Below are 20,336 nucleotides of genomic sequence, written 5' to 3' on the forward strand. Positions count from 1 at the left end.
ATCTGTTCTGCTCCCCACTCTCCCTCTGGTGAATCTTCTCACCCACCCCCCGGCATCTCTGGCCTACACCCCAGTTCTCGTATGCATAAATAAAAACAAATCTTTAAAAAATATATACTTCTGGGCCCTCCCTGGTGGCGCAGCAGGTTAAAGTACGGCACTAGGAAGCTAAAGTCACTTCTGCATGAGTTCGATTCCCACCTGCCCCGGAGGAGATCCACATGGCGTGGCAGACCTCTCCTGACCCGCCCGCTGCTCCCCTCAGCAGTGTACTTCATCAATCTGCCTGTTCTGCTCCCTGCTCTGTCTCTGGTGAATCCTCTCACCCTCCGCATCTCTGGCCTGTACCCCAATTCTGTATGAATAAAATATATATATATATATATATATATATACTTCTGAGGAACTTGAACGTAGGATAAACTGTGTACTTCACCAGCCTCCCATCTTTACCGGACACTCCAGAGTCACCCACCATGCCTCCCCTTTCCCCCACGCCTCACCAAAGAGTTGGAACACATCCCCTGAAGCATTGTACAGTTAGGGAAAAGGTCACTATTTTTGGGTTCTTCACCCATGCCCTCATAATTGCTCAGTCTCAGAGTGCAAAACAACAGGGTGTTTCCAAAGGGGAAATCAAGATAAGGAAATTGCTCCTAAGGCCACAAATGGTTGGTTGTCCTATGCCACAGTGACCATAATGTCCAACAGTCTAATGTAAAAGCTGCTCATGCAAGACAACTATGCTGCCAAGACAATGGTTTTAGTTGTGTAAGGGTAGCCCTCGTGTCTCCAGATTCTCTAACAGCACCAAGATGCCCAGCTGAATGTCATCAGCCTGCCCAGCAACCGGGTTTGGCTTTTAAGAGAAAAAGGCCCAGGGCAGTTTTTGGAACAGGTGTGTCAGCCCCATTCATTCAGATACAGTTCTGGTCCCAGACTATAAGGGCAGGATGGCTACACTCCCTGCTCTGAAATAGCATATGGACAGCTTATCTAATCATTGCTGTTTACTGGGGCCAAACAAGTTCAGAGAGGTTAGCTGATTTGCCCAAGGCCACACAGTTAAATATATGCTGTCCCTCTGCTAAGAGCTGGAGCTGTTGGCATACCAGTAAGCTGTTGACCAGGACCCAATTAACCTGCAGTAGCTGGGGGGGGGGGGGGGTCACAGGTGTTACTGTTAAGGCCACAACATCCTTCCTGAAGCTTCTTCCAAGCTGAATTTAAACCTTCTCGAATCTAGCCATCCTCCCAAGCCCACAGAAACCTTTGTAAGCAGCTTCTCTCAGACGGAAGCCTCCCCAAAACAATCAAACCTCTCCTCTCAAGCTGGCTCTAAGCCTCTCTTTATGTCTCATTGTCAAGTTTAGCATCTCCTAAAACCCTTTTCCTTCAAGTGGAGTCTCTGGCCTCCCTGAAACTTTGGCTAATATCTCCCTTCAAGGTACCGTTCGAATCTGATTGGTCTGTTTTCCAAACCAGCTGTTTCCAAGACTTAATTGGTGTCCCTGCAAGCTTGAACCTGATGGTGCCAGGGGAGCTGGAACCCCACCCTTTAAAAAAAAAAAAAAAAGCTAGCTTGGGCTTCAAAACCAAAACCCTGGTAGTGCATCCAACCTGCCCTCACATCCAACCTGCCCTCACTGTCTGGCACCAAAGCTGGGCAGATAAACTTTCCTGTATATGAAGGAACCGGGCTGATCCACCTGTTTACAAAACTGCCCTGGGTTTCCCCCTCTTCCCTTAAAGCCAAACCAGGTTGCCGCACAGGCTGATGATGTTCAGCTGGGCACCTGGGCGCCTTCAGAGAACCAGGAGCCACGAGGGCTACTCATACACAACTACAATCATTTCAGCTCTAAACAGTGGCTTTTAGTCCTTTTGGCCTCAACCACAATATGAAAAACATTCTACATTTCGGCTGAGTACACAAACTGAACGCTAAGACCAAAGCTCCATAAATTAAGACTTGCATGTAAGATACATTCTGAATTTTAAATTGTATTGCATTTTCTGAAAGCTAGTCACAATCCTCTAGTGAATTTTAAGACCTATGAATGAGTCGCAACCAGTTGGCTATTTGAAACACCTTCTGAGATAGCCTATGGGGAGGGGTAAAGGTAATTTTGTCCAATCGTTGCAGGGCAACCCCGATATGAAAAGGGTTGCCTGATTGTGGGTCCTCTCCCAGTCTTAGCACTTTTGCACCAACCAGGCTCACAGAGCTTAATTCACTTGCCCACACAGCCGAAGTGGCGGTGCTTGGATTTGAGCCCTCTGACCGGGCTACTGAGTTCTCAGCGAGCGTCAGTCATCGTGCTAAAATCGAAGTGCTTTCATTCATGTAATACTCACTGTGTTCCTGCGAGACACATCTGACTCCCACTTTAAGACGCGGAAAGGCAGTCTCAGGATGGGGACAACGGCTTATTGAGTCACGCCGTCAGTGGCAGATTCAGGACTTGTCTCCGGCGGCCGTGCGCTTCACCGCTAAGTGCTCGCTGAAGAGACAGGTTAGGAGCGCGGGTCTGTGAGCTCCGCGCTAAATGCTCACACATGAGGCGACGATAACGCCGCGCCGGGCACTTCAGGGACTCGGCGTTCTCAGCTTTAAACCACCAGCTCCCGAGGAAACAGCGCCGTAAAGAAAGGAGCGGAGACTTTAGCCCGGGGAGGAGGGGGGCGGGGTTCGAATCCCCGCCCCACCGTGTCCTCGGAGTCCCAGCTTAATCTCTCCTCCCTTCAGGTCCCCCTCTGCGAAGCAGGGAGAGCAATAGCGGCACCTCCAGGCGCGAAAAAGTAAGAATTCCTGGCACCGGAAGCACAGTCAAACGCCGGCCCCTCCGAGCCACGCCCACTTCCTGGGGCGCATGCGCCGCACGGGCGCGCCTTTTACGACGCGGCGGTCGCGGCGCGCTTGGCGGCCGGAGCGGAGGGAACCCCGCACAGGTAGCGGCGGCGGCGTCGCCATGTCGCACGGCCACAGCCATGGCGGGGGTGGCTGCCGCTGCGCCGCCGAACGGGAGGAGCCCCCGGAGCAGCGCGGCCTAGCCTACGGCTTGTACCTGCGCATCGACCTGGAGCGGCTACAGTGTCTCAACGAGAGCCGCGAGGGCAGCGGCCGGGGCGTGTTCAAGCCGTGGGAAGAGCGGACCGACCGCTCCAAGGTTGGCCTTTCGGGGCTTGGACGGGCGGGAGAGGCGGGGCGCGCGCGGGGTCTCCCGCCACCCGCGTTCAGTCAGCCTACTCCTGATGTTAAAAACAGCATGCTGGCTGACGGCGGCGTTCCCGTGCCTCTCTTGTGACAGCCCCTTTGGGAGGCGAACAGAGCCTCGGTTTGCCGGGAGAGGTGCTGAAGTCCAGGCAGGGCAAAGGGGTCCTTGACGACGCGATCCACGCAGCGGGGATGTGGGTGACAGGCAGTGGGGAGTGACGAGGATGACCATGAGGGCGTGTTCCTTAGCCTTTGACCACTGTCCCTAATAGCTACCTGATCTGAACGCCTCAGGAAGGCTAAAGACCTAGGGAGATGGAGTCTGCCTTCCCTGTCCAGAGCATTACCGTGATGGCATCACAAGGCTGGGTGAAAGCAGTGGACGGCCTAGGCTCCGAGCTTTGCACGTAGTGTCAAGAGGCTAGTCGCCCTGGAGTTTTGTTCCTGGGCTCCCCATTAAGAACTCTGATTGCATGGTCTGTGTCTATTAACTGATTCATCTCAAGTTAGTATGCCCCGGAAAACTGAGGGAGTTTGATTCTGTTTGCTTTGTACTTCATTGTAGAATAGGGTGGGAGATGCATGAAGTTTTAGGTTCTGGAGCAAATGTTTTTTTTTTCCTTCCGTCTCTCTCCCCTCCAGTTTGTTGAAAGTGATGCGGATGAAGAGCTTCTATTTAATATTCCGTAAGTATCTCCATAGTGCTCACCTCAGGCTAAATAGCTGTCTTCAGTTGGCTTAGCTGAATCCATTCATTCATTGCTTGTGTCAAGAGCACACATCTGTGTCTTGCAGTGGAGCAGATCATGGTGGGGCATTTGAGGAGGAAAGCATCATAGCTTTCTTGATACAGATTGAAAAAAGATCTATTTATTGAAAGATAACTGCAAAGTTGAAGTAGAACTCAGAAGTAGACAGGACCTTAGAAATTCTTAGTCAAGTCTGACACAGGAGTAAACTGAAATCCAGAAATGGGAAGGGTCTTGCCCAGGGTCACACAGCTAAGCAGAAAATCAAACCCATGCTGACAACCCTCTCTTTTGCATTCTGGCAGATTTACAGGCAATGTCAAGCTCAAAGGCATCATTATAATGGGAGAGGATGATGACTCACACCCCTCTGAGATGAGACTGTAAGTGGCAAGGGCTTAGGCCCTCAAACTCCTAGAATTTTTTCTCTTTTCTTGAGTAACACTATATTCTAGAGTCACATTTTATTTTTTAACTGGGTTATAAATATCAACACCACACCATTCCCTAATCTTGGTCTGGTTCTTGTTCTGCATCAGAATGCACTTATTTTCCTGAATTTTTAGATTAAGTATCTGTAAGGCCAACATCTTTTCTTTTTAGGGTGCCTACCATGGCGCCATTCATCCTGAGAGCATCCTGTGACTGTCAGTTGTTGATGACTCTGCAGTTTTCGTTATCATCCTGTGGCAGGGCTTATCTCTCTGCCTTCTATGTCTGGGGCCGTTTAAAGTTTCCCCTTGCTTTTTCATAGTTATAATCTTTGTGTGTGCATCATTGACATGGAATCTGAACTTGTGTGTAGTTACAAGAGTTCCGTATGCCATTGCATATGGGCTCTGGTTTCACCAAAAGAAGTAGGTACTTCCTTTTTTGACATGTTGGCTTATTCCAGCATAACTTTCCCAAATGAAGGGGAAACCACTTTCTAGATATTGGAGAAACAGATATCAGAAGAACTTTACATTAAAAAAAAAAAAATGAAAAAATTGGTCAATTTAAATGAGAATTAAGAAACCGATGCCTTTGAATGTTAAAAATCTATTTGCAAGCAAATCCACATAGTGAAGCATTTTAAGGAACAACGTACATTTGAGTTGATGCTTTTGGAAACTCATCGCTTGAGATGAATGGCTAGAAAAGACTACACATTTGTATTACAATTTGGTTAGGAATAGGAGCTGGAATAAATGCGTTCAAATTGTGGTGGTATCACTTGCTAGCTTTCTGATTTTGAGGCTTATCTCTTTCGTCTTTTTCATATGTAAAGTGGGAACAGTAATAGTACAGACCTCATAAGACTGGAAAGAATAAAATGATGTCATATAAAGACCTTAAAGTCAGTCTGGAACATAGTAAGCGCCTACTTTGGGTAGGACATGTACAAATAGATAGCCTTTGGGTTCTAAGCATGTTACATATAGAGCGTGGCTTCAGATGTTTCATCTTAACATTGATGAAAAAAATTCCACTGGTGTTGAGCAAAATGACATTATTCTGAGGCCTGGTTTTGTTGTATGTGGTTTTACTTACACACTTTCCAGCACCCTATTACTGAGGACTTTATTAGGCTTTTTTGAATCTAAGATGTCAATGAATGTGAAATACATCATCATTCCTATATTATCATTAAAGAAGTACTCCCTACTTGACTATCACATGCCCTTGACACATCCAAAAAAGTTAAATTGTGACTTAAAATTGGTGAAATTTGGAAAGTATTAGATGATATTAAAGATATACTGTGAAAGGCATCATAGATATATTTAAATTTCTTTTTAGATATACATACTGAAACATTTATGAGTGGAATGAACATGTTTAGGATCCCCTTAAAATACCAAGCAGAGGAAGACTATGTAGGTAGAAAACAGGGTGAGGAGCACACAGTGGACTGTATTGGAGTACCCCGCGTGCTTTGTTATTGGGAATACTATGGGGACCACACCTGAGGAGACAAATCCTATATCATGAAAACACAAGGGTGTAAAATGATACATGTGTAATAAAAAATATCAGACAGTTGGGGCAAGAACACAAAGGACTATGGGGTGGACTATGAGGCTTTGGTAGTGGTTGGTGTAATAATACCTGAAGGGGAGATCCTGTACCTCTAAAACACAAATTATGATGTAAACCAAAGTTAACTCAATGAAAAAATATCAAGTAGAAAAAGAATGGGGGTGGTAAATCAGCACATTTTCTTGCCTATTGAAGCTGAGGGATAGTTATAAGGAGATGCTTTATATTTTCTCTACTTTTGTAGTTTTTGTTTTGTAGTTTTGTGTTTGAAACTTACCTTAATACTTTTTAAATGTATGTGTCGCATAATTTGATTCAGTTTAATCTCCATATCAACTATGGGATGTGTACTCTCATGGGCCCAGTTTTACAAATGAGGAAACTGACAGAAAGGTTAAATCACAGGCCCAAAATTACCTAGTTGGTAAGTGAAGCTGGTAGAGCCAGGCTTTAAACCTATAAAGTCTGACTCCAGACACTGCTTTTAACTACAGTGTTACCTGCCTCTCATAATGCCGCCCATAAATGTTTACTACTATTCTTCTTCTTCTGTGCATCATTCTTAGAAATACTTTGAAGCAAACATTTACTTTCTTAAATTACATGCATTGTGCTTCAGTTAATATCTAGGCCTTTACTGTGTGGATGCGTCAGCAAAACACCAGAGATGTGGGGGGGTGTGGCTCAGTCCTTTACAATTTGTGAGTTACGGAGGAGACAGCATTGGGATTCTTAGCCATTTCTTTGAAAGATATTTTTTCTTCATTAGCAGTTTTATTTTATTTTCAGTATTTTATACTTCATTAATAGTTGTACGTGACTTTCCAAAACCTGGTTGGAGTTTGCAGTCTCTTGTACTCTTTTCACAGTGAAAATTTCCAAGCTGTATTTTTTTTTAAAGAACATACTCAGTACAGAGGGTAATTTCAAGCAAAAAATTCAAAAAATGCTTGAATATCAGGTTACCTGATTTTATCTTTTAACTGAGTCTAATGTTTCTGCCAAAGTATTTTTCCCCGTGAGTAAGCTATTTTACTTAACATCCTTAGCTTGGTCTGAATGTGCTGAGTTGCTGTTTTCTCCAAGTCTTGCTGCATGTGACCTAGTTTAAGCAATCTCTTTGTGTATTGTTTCTCATGTGATCTTAACCCACTCAAAAAGCTGATTAAAGATCTTTGTGTATAAATGCCATTTCCAGAATTTGATTTCTTTTTGATAGGCAGTTGAGAAGTTGGTGGGAAGTTTTAAAAGACTAAAAAATGTGATAATGGACATTTTTTTCCTTTATCAGGTACAAGAACATTCCACAGATGTCCTTTGATGATACAGACAGGGAGCCAGATCAGACCTTTAGTCTGAACCGGGACCTTACAGGAGAATTAGAGTATGCCACAAAGTAAGCCCTGGGCCTGTCTTGCCATCTCTGTGTCTTTGGAGGAGCAGCAGACTCCTCACTTGCAATGAGCATGTATGTATTAATGCTTACCACGCATGCATTTTATTTTTGGCTGTCTGCTCTTCTCAGCATCAGAAACGAGTTAAAACAGCAGAGAAGGCTTGATCCTTGGCTCGGTCAACTTTTGGCAGAGACTCAGTGCAAGCCACAGACTTGTTAACTTCAGTGCATTTGGCAGATCTCAGTAAGCGTCTAGAGTGGCCTTAGGAAAGCTGTTTTCAGCACTCCTGTGCACGCTGGGCTTAGAGTGCTATGGCCAAGTTAAAGGTGACCACCTTCTCTCTACTGGCTCTCTCTTTTCTGAGGTTGAGGTGAGCTTGCTTTAGAATACCTACTTGGTTACACAGCATTTTGCATCCTTCTCCTTGAGGGCAGAAGCAGTGTTGGTTGAATTTTCTGTTCCTGTTTCCTAGGCAAAATCTAGCTGATGCTTAGTAACTATTCACTGAACTTCTTGTCCAGAAGAGAAAAATGAAACATAACCCAAGGGTGTTTTCTTGGATTTTCCCATAATTGAGAGCTGGAATTGTTTTTGATGTGGTGAGATTTCCTTGATCTCTAACCCGTATTTTCTCTCCCCATTCCTTTTGTCCCTAGGATTTCTCGTTTTTCAAATGTCTATCATCTCTCAATTCATATTTCAAAAAACTTTGGAGCAGATACCACAAAGGTGTTTTACATTGGCCTGAGAGGAGAATGGACTGAGGTGAGATGGAGTTGGAGGCATTATTGTCTGTGTGTAATATCACCACATGCTGTGCTGTGGGAGCTTAAAGAAAAGCAACTAGAGCAAATAAGGCACTCATTAATAGCTCGCTGTCTGTTTTATATTTTTTCTTGGTTTCCTCATTGTAAACCATCCATCTCATTTGACAGTAAAGAGTAATTTTAATGGGGTTGAAATAATAACTGATAAAAATTCTCCTTTTTTTTTCATTTTAAAATCATTTTCTTCAACAATTGAGATGGAAAAAAAGTACAAAATGATGTAAAAATAAACTATTATATTATTTTTTTAAAAAGTCATTTTCTTCAGTCAACTTTTTTGATAACCTTTGTCTGGACACCAGAGATAAGATAATAAACAAGATAGACAAGGTTCTGTTCTTATGGTGCTGCCATGATAGTAGGAGAATGAACCTTCTAAGTTAAGGGGTAAGTCATTGGTAATGATAAAGTACCAGAGAAGGAAGAGATTAGATGATGACTTCTGGAAATGAACCTGGATATGGACCATACCAATGAGTGTGGTCTGGGAAATGGCTAGCTGACCTAGCCTCTCAATTTTCTTGCAGCTTCGCCGGCATGAGGTGACAATCTGCAATTATGAAGCATCAGCCAATCCAGCAGACCACAAGGTCCATCAGGTTACCCCGCAGACACACTTCATTTCCTAAGTGCTGGCCCAGGCGCTTAGCGAGGGCCACATCAGTGAAGATGTATAACAACCTGTTGAGGAGGACAAAGTTTGGCTCCAGAGAGAGATGGCTGCCACGGCGTCTTCCAAGCTTCGTCTTTGGGGCCTTCTGCAGAAACCTGGCCTGTGGAGACATCTGCACCTCCAGGGAGGGTTGTGTGGGGACTGAGGGGCAATCACAGTTCTCTAGGTCACTGCAGAAATGGGTCTTAGGAGCGCACCTGGCGCTCCTGGATACTGCCTGTCTTTGCAGTCAGTGTGGCCAGGGGATCTCAAGTGTTGCTTTACAGCAGGATTTTAATAATGTGACTTGTTTTTTTAAAATGTTATCTCAGCCTGGCCTGCAGTAAGCTTTTCTGAAGACTCGGCATTGTGTTTGTATTAGCTGTCAGGAAGGTCTTCAAATGAAAATACTTGTCCCTGCTTGCTCCATCTCTGTCATCATTCAGCGTTCTTGTCAAGTTGCCCAGTTTGGAGTTACCTGTCAGGCCCAAGTGTCCTATGGTAATAGCTAGAAGAGCAGGAATCCCTGATGACATTTAATAGCTTGGGGAGAAGGCCTTTTTCCTACCACCCACATAAGCAGTCTGGGGACACCATTTCTGTGTGTGTGTAGGTATCCTCCTCACCATCCAGTTGGGATTCAGCAACCCCCTGGGACATCTTTAATGTTTATTAGTTTCCAACTAGTGTTGTAAGCTCAAAGCCAGAATTGGAGATCTCAGCTCTTCTGTTGATGGCTTTTTTTCACTGTGACTAATAAGCTTCCAAATAAATCTTTGCCAAACTTAATGGTTGTATGTTGTGTTCTTGATTTACAGTGAAGCTTACTGAGAACTGTGTAGAACTTTGGAATTTGTTATTTTAGACAACTGCAGGTGTATCAAGATGAGGTCAGTTTCTCAAGGAAAGAAAGCTTAATTCTGTACTGTAGGCTAAAAACACTCCTACACCCACCCACATTTTGCAGAGGAAGGTGAAAAGTAGTAACTTGTGGAATGGCATTTACAGAGTCCCAGAAGAAATGGGGATGAGGAAAGTGAGTGAGCAGCACATTTCTGTCTGAGGTGGACCCAAAACTTGGGACATAAATTTTTAAAATCAGTACAAGAACTGGAATTTGAGATGGTCATTCTTTCCTTTGCAGAAAAAATGGGAATTAGTGTTGAATCTGACCTTTTTCTTAATTGCTGTTGTTTCCTTTTCCTTCCCCGGCTGTCTTCATCCAGAGGGTCCTGAGGTAGGCTCTTGGGCAGTCACAGCGAGTATATATTCCTCAGCAGATTCACCTTGTCCTGGGAGCTTTAGGCTGGGGAGGGCACCCACTACATTCCTCCATGAATCCTTTGAGGAATTTGCCTACTTTCTGCTAGAAAAGACACCGAAGTTTAGCTGAACATCATGTTTTCTAAAATGCAGCCTGGAATCAGAGTGTAAACAATTCCCGCTGCACTAAGGATCCTACTCGTCAGCCACAGCCTCTTTTAGTTGGATCACTTTGGAGATAAAAGAGCTGTGTTTTCACTTGGAGCAAGGAGAGAAAAGTTAGGAATCTCAGAAGAGATTAGTTCTTTGCCAATTCCATAAATTAAAGCCCTAGATCTCTGCATATGAAGTTTCACTCTGAAGAATTCGCTCAGAGCCCACAGTGTCTCAGAGATCGAAGGTGCAGGAATCATTCATAAAAGACCTAGCAGGCATTCTGTTGGGGGTGAGGTGCAGCTGTATGGTCTTTGTCCATTCATCTTCACTTTCTTCTGACATTTACTCTTGGGACTTTGGCTTATTGTGGTCCCCTGGGTGCCATTTTCCTGCTTAGAATCCTAGGTTTTAGGTCCTGTCATCGATCCTTTGAGCACTTCAGAGTAAACTACTCGATCTGGGGGAAAGTATTTTATTGAGCTTCCAAGTTCACTGTTTTTAGTTCAAGGGAAAATGTGCAGCTTAAGCTGGGAGAATGAGCCCTAAGATGAGGGATGAGCAGAAGTCATTTCCAGTTTGAGATGCCCACATGTTTTCTCAGGGTGTGGTTCTCCAACAACTTGCCTCCCTTTCTAACCTTACTGTGGATACTGAGCCCTGTCTCCACTTTACCAGAGCAAGCAAGGGGCTAAGACTGACCAGACGAAGCCCTTCTTGTTCGTAACTAGGCACTATTGATGGTGATATTTTGCACATTATCTGCATGGCTGGCTTGTCTGGAGCAGAGCTAAGACAACACTGTCCATGCCTGCCCAGCTGTCCTGGTATGGCCTGTGTTATTTTCCCAGGGTTGATTTTAGAGTCATTAAGGCCTCACACTGATTTAACAGTGTACAAAGCATTTCCGTTTGACCTCATTTGAGCAAAGCTTGAAGTAGACTGGGGTGGTTATTATCACCAATTTACAGTTCAGGAAGCAGACGCAGCAAGGCAGCGTTACAGGGTCATCTTGAGATTGTTGTTTATTTACTTCCCCTACCTGAAACTCAGATCCTCATCTTGAAAGTAAGACTGGAAGGCCAGAGGGTCCCTAGAGGCATGTCTGTCCACCATGCTGTCAGTGGTGAATCCCCAAGGCCGGGGAAGGTGGGGGGGGGGCGGTGAGGGATGCCTTTTCCCTCCAGAAAGCTTTCCTTCTGGAGGGGGAGGGGTGGTGGCAGTGAGTGGGCGTCTCTGGGATGCACTGCCCAGATGCTGCAGGTGCCTCTCCAACTTACTCACGGGGAGGGACCCTCCGATCCAACATGGCAGCTCCTATGGGCGAAGCCCCAACGCCCACTTCCGGGTTCCGTAGCGCTGGCCAGGCTACTTCCGGCAGCACGATGGCTGGGTTCCCGGGACTCGAGCGGAAGTTCCGGTGGGGGCGGCGGAGGGGGAAGAGTGTGTGTCTGTGCGGGAGAAAGAGGAGACTCGCCGAGAGGTCTCGAAGCCCCAGGGAGTAGAGGTAGCCTCCGGCCCAGGCAGCGGGAGGGCGCTGGGGAGACCCACGCTGGCCTGGCGGGTGGGGAGGGAGCACGGTTGTGAGGGATGGGGGTGGGGAGTGATGTGCGAAGAGGCACTGGCCGGTCTTGAGGACTTGGGGGACAGGACAGGAAGGCTGGGGTGTGATGACAGGGACTCCAGCCTTGGAAGTGGAAGCGCCTTTTGTGGGCGGGCACTCCCAGGGTCAAAGGTAGAACACCCCTTTGTGACAGGAGCGGGTCCTGATCTAGATGTTTCTGCGGGGAGGGGGTGGCCCTTGGTCGGCACAGAAGTTCCCACGTTGGTCTCTTGTGGGAGCCCAGAATCAACGAAGTTTTTTACTGTGGGGAGCGAGAACCCTGGTCGGGGCGGGAGGGCACCTCCGTGAGACATGGGGACCGGGGAGAGAGGTGCAAGTCCCCTGCGAGAAAGTAGGGAACCTCAACTTGGGGCAAAAGGTGCCCTCGCCTGTGGGAAGAGGGACCCCAGGATCAGAAGTGAAGGATCCGGTGTGGAGGGGTGGACGGGGACAGGTGGAATCTGGGAGCCAGCTGGGGGGTGGGAGGATGGGCGCTTGGGGGACTGGCGGGGAAGAATCCGGAGAGTTGGGAGGATGCTCGGATGGGGAGGAGCCGGCCAGCCTGACATTCCTTTGTGCTTGGGAGTCCCTGAGTGCAGTCTAGCCCGGACCCATTTGGAGTTAGTGGGCAGCAGCAGGGGGTGTGGATGGTGAGTAGATGTGGATGGTGTGCCTTTTGGGCTGCGGGCAACCCCCAGGCCATCTGGGAATGGGGAGCCAAAAACTCCTTGAAGACTGACGGGGGCTGAAAGGCAGGGAGATTGGAGAATGTATGTGGTGGGGGCTGCGCGCATAATTCCCTGGCAGTTTTCTCTCCATCATCTGCTGGGAGGAGCGGGAGGGGGGCAACAGAGCCAGGGATGAGGCAGTTAGTGCTGAGCAGTGTAGTTGGTGGGAAGGCACTGGGGGCCCCTGGCTGCCCCCGCCAGGGTCCTGAGCCCTGCCTCTGACTTCTTCAGGGAGCTCAGGGGGTGTGACGCACCCAAGCCAGGCTGCAGGGGGCCCAGGACAGAACCCGAGGTGCTGTGGGGGTTGGTGACTGGGTGGCCTCTGGGTTTGAGGCTATGCCCCTGTGTCAAGAGTCTTGCTCCTGCCTGGCCTTGATCTTGACTGCCCCCTGACTGACAGGCCCCAGCCTTGGAGGCCTGCAGTGTATGTGCGGTAACACCATGTCTGTGCCCCTGCTCACTGATGCTGCCACTGTGTCTGGAGCTGAGCGGGAAACGGCTGCGGTAAGAGCCCTCCCTCCCCTGCCATCCCCCTGGCCAGTTAGGGAAGGGGGGGAGGAGGGGAGTGGCCTGAAGCCAGGAGGCCTGGGGCTAATGACCTGTTAGGTTGCTACCTTAGCTCCCAGGTGTGGGGAGGGGTTCAGGGCACCACAAGTTGGAGGACAGAAGTCGATAGGGCAGGATGGTGATTGCCCTGTCTCCCATCTCCCTTCTCTGATTCTTTTCCAGGTTATTTTTTTACATGGACTTGGAGACACAGGGTAAGTGGGCTGGGAAGGGGGAGCTCACGGGGTGGGGGCAAGTGCCTAGCACCAGGCTGGATAGGCCCTGCTCCTCCTCCGCCTCCCTTATCAGTGCCTTTTCTCCCTTTCTCCTATAGGCACAGCTGGGCTGACGCCCTCTCCTCCATCCGCCTTCCTCACGTCAAGTACATCTGTCCCCATGCGTAAGTGTCACCCAAGCAGGGGGGCGCTGAGTCTGTTGTTGGGGGGAAGCCTGTGATCCCAAGCCTAGGTGCTCCTGCAGGTGTGTCTTGGGGCTCGGGCCCAGGGCAGTCGGGAGTAGCCTTGTGGCTTTCACTTCTGTGGACCCCCCAGGAATGGGGTCCAACACCCAGCCCCAGGCCCCCTAGACCTGAGGCCCCCTAGGAGCAGGACAGCCAGTGCCCCCGTCCCTCCAAGTACTCACCGACTGAGAGGACCCCGTCACGCTGAGTGGCGCACTGCTACTCCATTGCTGCGGCTTCTGCCCCAAACAGGCCCCAGCCCCACGTGGCAGGTTGCCTGGCAACACCTGAAACACAGGCCCTGCCTGCTGGGAGGCGCCCCCAGAGTGCTCTGCCCCAAGCCTGTGCTCTGGGGCGTGGCTTCATCCCTCTTGAGCATAGTCTCTCTGCAGGCCTCGCATCCCTGTGACACTCAATATGAAGATGGTCATGCCTTCCTGGTGAGTTGGGGGAGCAGGGAGGGCAGTGGAGGGAGCTGCTGGGTGCTGGCGGGGCTCTGCCAGTAGCTGCCATTACCTCTGCTCCCCCAGGTTTGACCTGATGGGATTGAGTCCAGACGCCCCTGAGGACGAGGCTGGCATCAAGAAGGCAGCAGAGAACAGTAAGCCCCACCCCCTCCAGCACCCCCACCTCTTCTTCTTCCCCCTCAAAGCTTTGGGCAGAACTTGTCTGGCTCCCTTCCCTGGGCCCCTCCCGCAGCTTCCCCCACCCAGGTGTGCCCCCTCCCCCCAGTCAAGGCTTTGATTGAGCACGAGATGAAGAATGGGATCCCTGCCAATCGTATCGTCCTGGGAGGCTTTTCACAGGTGAGGGGAGAGAGAGGGCGGTGGGTGGCAGGTGGGTGAGCAGTGCCCTCATGACCTCTCATTCTCTCCTCCCTCCAGGGCGGGGCCCTGTCCCTCTACACTGCTCTCACCTGCCCCCACCCTCTGGCTGGCATTGTGGCTTTGAGCTGTTGGCTGCCTCTGCATCAGGCCTTCCCCCAGGTGAGTGTTCCCGAGATCCCTCCTGTTCTGGTCAGCTGTGGCCTGGGGGCTGTGCCAGAGTGCTGGCTTTGTCCTCTGAGTCCTGTCTGGCCCACAGGCAGCTAATGGCAGTGCTAAGGACCTGGCCATCCTTCAGTGTCATGGGGAGCTGGACCCCATGGTTCCCGTACGGTTTGGGGCCCTGACTGCCGAGAAGCTCCGGTCGGTTGTCACACCCGCCAGGGTCCAGTTCAAGACTTACCCAGGTGTCATGCACACCTGCTGTCCTCAGGTCAGTGGTGGGGCCCACTCCTCCTACCTCTCCCTCTTCCCACCTCTTCCTCCTCCCTCCAGCCAGGAACCTCTCACAATTATCCCCTTCGCCCTCAGGAGATGGCAGCTGTGAAGGAGTTTCTTGAGAAGCTGCTGCCTCCTGTCTAACCAGCATCGCTGACCCCCAGCATAGTCCCCCAGCTCACAGGGGGACCCAGCAAGCGTGGCACCATCTTGGATCTGAGCCGGTCGAGCCCCTGTTCCCACCCTTCCCAACCTACTCTCTTCCCACAGGCCTCTGGGGCAGGTGGGCCTGGCCAGGTCTTCCTCAGCCACTGGCTCTCTGCAGCAGCAGGTGGTGGGCTGCTTTCTTACCCATTTCCCTGGAGGTGGGCCCCCTGGCAGCAGTATTGGAGGGGCTGTAGGCAGCGGGAGAAAGGGGCCCAGCCGCTGACCCACTCACTCAGGACCTCACTCACTAGCCCCGCTTTGGGCCCCCTCCTGTGACCTCAGGGTTTGGCCCATGGGGCCCTCCCAGGCCCCACCTACCACCACCCCACCCCCAACTGATTCTGCCCAGATAATCGTATGTCTCTCCTGCCTCCACTCCAGCTGCTTCTCAGTCATGAATGTGTCCGTGCCCGGGCCCTCTTGCTGCTGCGGGCTGCTGCCTCTGGCAGTACTGGCGAGGGGGCCTTCCCTCAGCAGTTTTCCCAACACGGGGGCTGGGCCCTGCCTCCCCATCACCCTCCTTCCCTGCAGGCCAGGAGCTTGCAGGGTTGGCCCGAGGCTCAAGGTCTCTCCTAGCTGCCTCACCCCACCTTGTCCCCACACTAGGGCCAAGGGGCCGTGGGGGAGGAGTTGTGTCTCGTCTTCTGTCTTCATGTGGTTTTGGGTGTTTTTCTTGTGTGTCCTGGATTCCGATAAAATTAAAGAAACTGCTTCAACTCTTAGGCCTGGCTGAGTCTATCCAAGGGATAGAGAGTGAACATCTGTGAAAATCTGCCCCAGCATAAGAAAACATTTTATTTTAAATACTTTGGAAAGCGCCTTCATAGCAGTATAAATTAGTGCCCTGGTGGAGGGGCTTTTATCCCAGGGCCCTGTCTCCCCCACTTGCTCTTGGGGTCCCACTGGGTTCCTGACCCCTGTGGGAGAGAGGAGTTAGTGACTCCTACTCCTACCAGGAGTCCTCAGCCTCAGACCTGGTGGGCTGAATAGGCCCAGCTGGGGTTTGAGGTAGAGGGGTACTGAGGCCCCTGCATTCCTGCCAGAGCTGGAGAGCAAGCAGTTGTTCTCTTTCCCTTCTCTGGTGCAAGATACAGGACAGTCTTCATGCTTGTGTGCCAAAGCCTGCGGGGTTCTGCTTCTGCCAGCGCCATAGATCTTCACCTGCAACACAGCCAGGTGTGGGTCAGAGTCCACCCTGGAACGCGGGGCCTCCACCACCTCAGAGCTGCCCAGGATAGGCACGCACGCGCAGCCCCGGTCAGCCCCTTCCTAGCCCCAGCTCTCCCAGGGCTCAAGCCAGCACTCACACATCCTGTCCAGCCCTAAGGCTGCAGTCCAGCCCAACTCCTCCCGGGCCAGGCTGGGGTTGGCGTAACAAGCAGCCACGTCGCCTTCTCTCCGCGCCACTACCTTATACGGGATCTGTAAGAGGGGGCCCTCGGAACTCAGCTGAGCTGGCCTTGCCCATACCCCTTGAGAAATGGAGGTGCGAGGCAGGCCCTAGCTTGCAGGTGCCTGGCACAAAGGCCAGCTGAGCAGATGTGGCAGTGGGGTGCCCATCAGGTAGGCCGCCCAGCCACCCCATCCTCCCACTAGCCTACCTTCTTCCCGGAGGCCTTCTCCATGGCCTGGACCATCTGCAGCACCGAATAGCCTGTGCCTGTGCCCAGGTTGTAGATCTGCCCAGAAGAGGAAAAAGGGGTTGTGGAGAAGACTGGACTCCGTACTTCTCTGGCCACATTTGCCCAGGACTTGCTCTCCCTCCTCTCCGCCCATCTTCCCTTCTTTCCCTACCCGGCAGCCACACTGTTCTCTCAGCTTCTTCAAAGCTGCAATGTGGCCCTGGGCCAGATCCACGACATGGATATAGTCCCGGACACCTGCAGAGGAGGACAGTCTGGGTAGCGGGTTCAGCCCAGTCTCTGTCCTACCTCAGTTTTCCTCCTGGCTCCCCTTCCTGGGTCCTCCTGGTCCTGGGCTTACCTGTGCCATCTTCCGTGTCATAGTCGTTGCCAAAGACATTCAGTATCTCCCGTCGGCCGATGGCCACCTGGTGCGGAGGTCACGTCAGCTCCTCCCGGGCCCTTGGCACCAATTGTACCCCTCAACCCTGGGGCCACCCCTCTTGTCATTTCCCACCATTACCTGGGAGACATAGGGCATGAGGTTGTTGGGGATGCCCTGGGGATCCTCCCCGATGCAGCCTGAGGCGTGGGCGCCCGTGGGGTTGAAATACCGCAGCAACACTGCGTTCCAGGCCTGCGGGACACCGTTAGGTCTGGGGGGGAGGGGGCAGGTACAGGTGCAGGCCCCAGTAAAACCAGAGTCCTACACCCCTGCCACCTGGCTGTTCTTTTCCTGGAAAGGAACAGTGCTGGGGGGGGGAGCCCCACCGCTGCTAAGCTTCCTGGCTGGCAGCTGCTCAGGCTGGGGGGTTGGGGAGGGCAGTGAGGAGGCTGGGTGAAGGGAGGACCTCACCTGGTCTGCTTGGCACAGGTCCCGGATCATTTCCTCAATGAAGAATTTAGACTTTCCGTAGGGGTTGGTACAGCCCCCAGTGGGGTGGGCCTCATCCAGGGGCAGGTACTGGGGGTTCCCATACACAGTGGCCGAGCTGCTGAACACCAGGTTCTTCACCCCATGGGCCTTCATGACCTGGCCGTGAAAGGGAGACATGTTACTGCTTCATGTTACTCCCACCCTCGACTCCTTCCTTTATAGTCTGGTGAGCTGAGGTATGGATACTTCCATTTATCAATGGGCAGACTCTAGCTGAGAGACAAAGAAGACTGGCCCTGAATGACAATCCTCAAGCTCTTATCCATAGTGCCACTGTGCTGGGCACTGCCTACCAGGCTGGGGTGTCTATCTCCTTGCTGCACATCTCACCTCCAGAAGCTGGATGGTCCCCGTCAGGTTAACTCTGTAATAATCCAGAGGCTTCTGCACTGACTCGCCCACAGCCTTGAGCCCCGCAAAGTGAATGACCGCCATAAAGCTATGCTGTAAGGGCAAAGGTAAGAGGTTAATGTGGAGGCTCTTGGCAGGCCACCGCCCCACCCCTCCACCTGCCTGCCTGCCAAGCACCTTCTTGAAGAGATGCTGTAAGGCCGCTTGGTCCAAGATGTCCATCTCCTCAAACTCCACAGAATGTCCTGTCAGCTCCTGAACCCGCCGCAGGCTCTCAGGCATGGATCCCTTACCTGCCTGGGCACATGGAGGCCATCAGAACATGAGAGATGGGATCCTGACGCCCCCAGGAACTAGCCAGCTACACACGTCTCAGAGGTGGAGTCGGGTTTTCTTCCATTCCCTCCAGAAATCCCAGCCTGGCCGCTGGCCCCTGTGCTCACCGCGGATGGCATTATGGAAGTTGTCAATGACCACGGGCGAGTAGCCTGCCTCCAGCAGCTCCAGAACCGTGTGACTGCCGATGTAGCCGGCCCCGCCTGTTACCAGCACCTTCTCTGCCATTGTACCTAGTCCAGGATGCAGAATCACAGAAGTTGCCGAGATGCCTGCTCAGGGCCACCTTCCAGCCAGAGTCTGGTCTTGGAAGGAGGCAGCAGAGTGTTCCAGTTAACAGGTGGCTCGCTTTTCAGCCCTGGCCCAAGTCTGGGTCCCATCACTTTCTGGTCTGGAGACCGCTTTTCTCCTCTTGACTTGGTTTCTATCTCTGTAAATTGGAGCTGATAATTGTGCAACTATCATGTGGTCAAATAAGGTGACTTGAAAGGCCTGTCACAAGGAACAGGCCTGATACACAGGTGTCATGTTTTCTAGTCCAAAGCGACCTGTGGTTGGGAAGATGCAACCTGAGGCTCCACAGAGTGTGTGGAAACTAGTCTGTCCCAGGCAGAAGGGAACATGGCCATAGAATTGGGGCTCCAGGAGCCCAGAAAGGGATTTTGTCTGCTAAGACTCAGGTCTTCCCAGTCCCGCTGCCATTGCCAGGGGTGAACTGGCTCTTCTGCGCAGTGACTAATGCCGCCTGCTCCTGGCAGCCTGGCTCCCTTCTTCCTCAGGGGTCAGTTGGAAGGAAGCAGGAAGTATATATACCACATGGCCTCAGGGTGGGGTCGTTGGCCAGGCTGGCTGAGCCAAGGGAGTAGGTCCCGCCCACCCCACCCCCTGGCAACTGGGGCGGCTGGCCTCTACTGATGCCAGGGGCCAGCAGGTCATCCCTGGCTGAGAACTACGGTTCCCGCCCAGCTTGGCCACACTGAGCCAGGAGTTGTAGACGTGGCCTTGGCTGACTCTGCTGCCAGGTGTGCACCTCCGCCCTGAACAAACTGAGCAGAAGGGGCTGAGGGGGTAGGACGCCTCAGACACTGAGGCCTTTCATTTGGAGCGGCCTGGCTGGCAGCCGCTTTCCTCCAAGTCAACCCAACCCCTTCTGGGCTCATCCAGCTCCCACCCACTTTGACTGAGCGCTGGCTGCCGCTTCCAGGATCTACACAGAGCACTTCTGCATTATTTTCCCGAATCCCAACATCCTGATGAGGCAGGTGTTCGTACTGGCACTTTACAAGAAGGATACCGAGGTCAGACAGAAGAACTGCTGAGATCAGTGGGTGATAGCCAAAGAATCCGATTGCCGGCTCACAAGGCAGCCCCAGCAGCTCGCCCTTCCCCCTTGCCGCTGGACTCCGCTCCAGAGCCGGCTGCCCTCACCCCCACTCGGCCCCCCTCCCCACTCGGCCCCCACCGCAGAGTTTTATGCACAGTGCGGACCCGGGGAAAGTGGTCGGGGAGAGCCACGAGCAGCCGGAAAGGCTGGCGACGCCGGTCGTGCTCCCTACTCGCAGGGTGCCCGCCCGTTTGTCACCTCGTCAGTTTCCCCAGTCTGTGCAATGGAAGCCAGGGGTGCTGGTGTTCGAGGCGGGATTGGGGCAGTGGCTGGAGCGGACCGAGGAGTCCCCAGGCCGGGAATGAATGAACCCGGTCGCCCCAGTCAGACAGCAAGAACTGGAAAGTGCGCGGGCGGGCGCACGCTGCCTGGACTCTGCCCCGAACGCGTCCCGCCACCCGAACTCTCCCTCGCACCCCTACGGACCACCTGGCCCCTCGCGAGCCCGCCCGGCGCCCTCATTCGCCTCCCGAACCTGCTCGAGACCTCACGCCCCGCGCAGCTTCCAGCGGCACCGCCTCCGGGGCCCGAAGCCCAGGGTCCCTTTAAGGGTCGTAGCCAGGCCTGGCTCCGCCCCCACCACACCCCCTCGGAAACGTGTCATTTGGGAGCCGGCACTA

At 51.7% G+C, this 20,336-nt stretch overlaps 3 protein-coding genes across 6 annotated transcripts; 2 read left to right on the top strand and 1 right to left on the bottom strand.

Annotated features, from left to right (window-relative positions):
- The first annotated feature begins 2,897 nt into the window (after positions 1-2,897).
- Positions 2,898-9,647, top strand: PITHD1 (PITH (C-terminal proteasome-interacting domain of thioredoxin-like) domain containing 1). The gene is made up of 6 exons (XM_004678605.2): positions 2,898-3,170; positions 3,860-3,903; positions 4,272-4,349; positions 7,280-7,384; positions 8,042-8,150; positions 8,740-9,647. The coding sequence occupies exons 1-6, from the start codon at positions 2,973-2,975 to the stop codon at positions 8,839-8,841; spliced, it is 636 nt and encodes a 211-aa protein (XP_004678662.1). The 5' UTR covers positions 2,898-2,972; the 3' UTR covers positions 8,842-9,647.
- A 2,037-nt stretch (positions 9,648-11,684) lies between these two features.
- LYPLA2 (lysophospholipase II) lies at positions 11,685-15,800 on the top strand. The gene is made up of 10 exons (XM_004678606.2): positions 11,685-11,787; positions 13,012-13,115; positions 13,341-13,372; positions 13,492-13,557; positions 14,010-14,057; positions 14,148-14,218; positions 14,350-14,423; positions 14,502-14,603; positions 14,701-14,874; positions 14,973-15,800. Exons 2-10 carry the CDS (start codon positions 13,038-13,040, stop codon positions 15,021-15,023), a joined length of 696 nt encoding a protein of 231 aa, XP_004678663.1. The 5' UTR covers positions 11,685-11,787; positions 13,012-13,037; the 3' UTR covers positions 15,024-15,800.
- Positions 15,801-15,867: 67 nt separating this feature from the next.
- On the bottom strand, positions 15,868-20,260 carry GALE (UDP-galactose-4-epimerase). 4 transcript variants are annotated; one of them, XM_004678607.2, is made up of 11 exons: positions 20,192-20,260; positions 18,440-18,565; positions 18,174-18,289; positions 17,976-18,089; positions 17,565-17,741; positions 17,232-17,345; positions 17,070-17,136; positions 16,881-16,966; positions 16,688-16,765; positions 16,394-16,508; positions 16,103-16,247 (listed from the first exon to the last, which is right to left on the bottom strand). In XM_004678607.2, exons 2-11 carry the CDS (start codon positions 18,558-18,560, stop codon positions 16,189-16,191), a joined length of 1,047 nt encoding a protein of 348 aa, XP_004678664.1. In that variant the 5' UTR covers positions 18,561-18,565; positions 20,192-20,260; the 3' UTR covers positions 16,103-16,188. The 4 variants fall into 4 exon arrangements, with proteins under 4 accessions (XP_012577458.1, XP_012577459.1, XP_012577460.1 ...); XM_012722004.1 differs by lacking the exon at positions 16,394-16,508 and having other exon boundaries at positions 15,868-16,247; XM_012722005.1 differs by lacking the exons at positions 16,394-16,508; positions 20,192-20,260 and adding an exon at positions 19,915-20,080 and having other exon boundaries at positions 15,868-16,247.
- Between the last annotated feature and the right edge of the window lie 76 nt (positions 20,261-20,336).

The sequence above is a fragment of the Condylura cristata genome, unplaced genomic scaffold, assembly GCF_000260355.1.
Source record: "Condylura cristata isolate star-nosed mole 26May11 unplaced genomic scaffold, ConCri1.0 scaffold00008, whole genome shotgun sequence".
In the NCBI taxonomy this organism is placed as follows: Eukaryota; Metazoa; Chordata; class Mammalia; order Eulipotyphla; family Talpidae; genus Condylura; species Condylura cristata.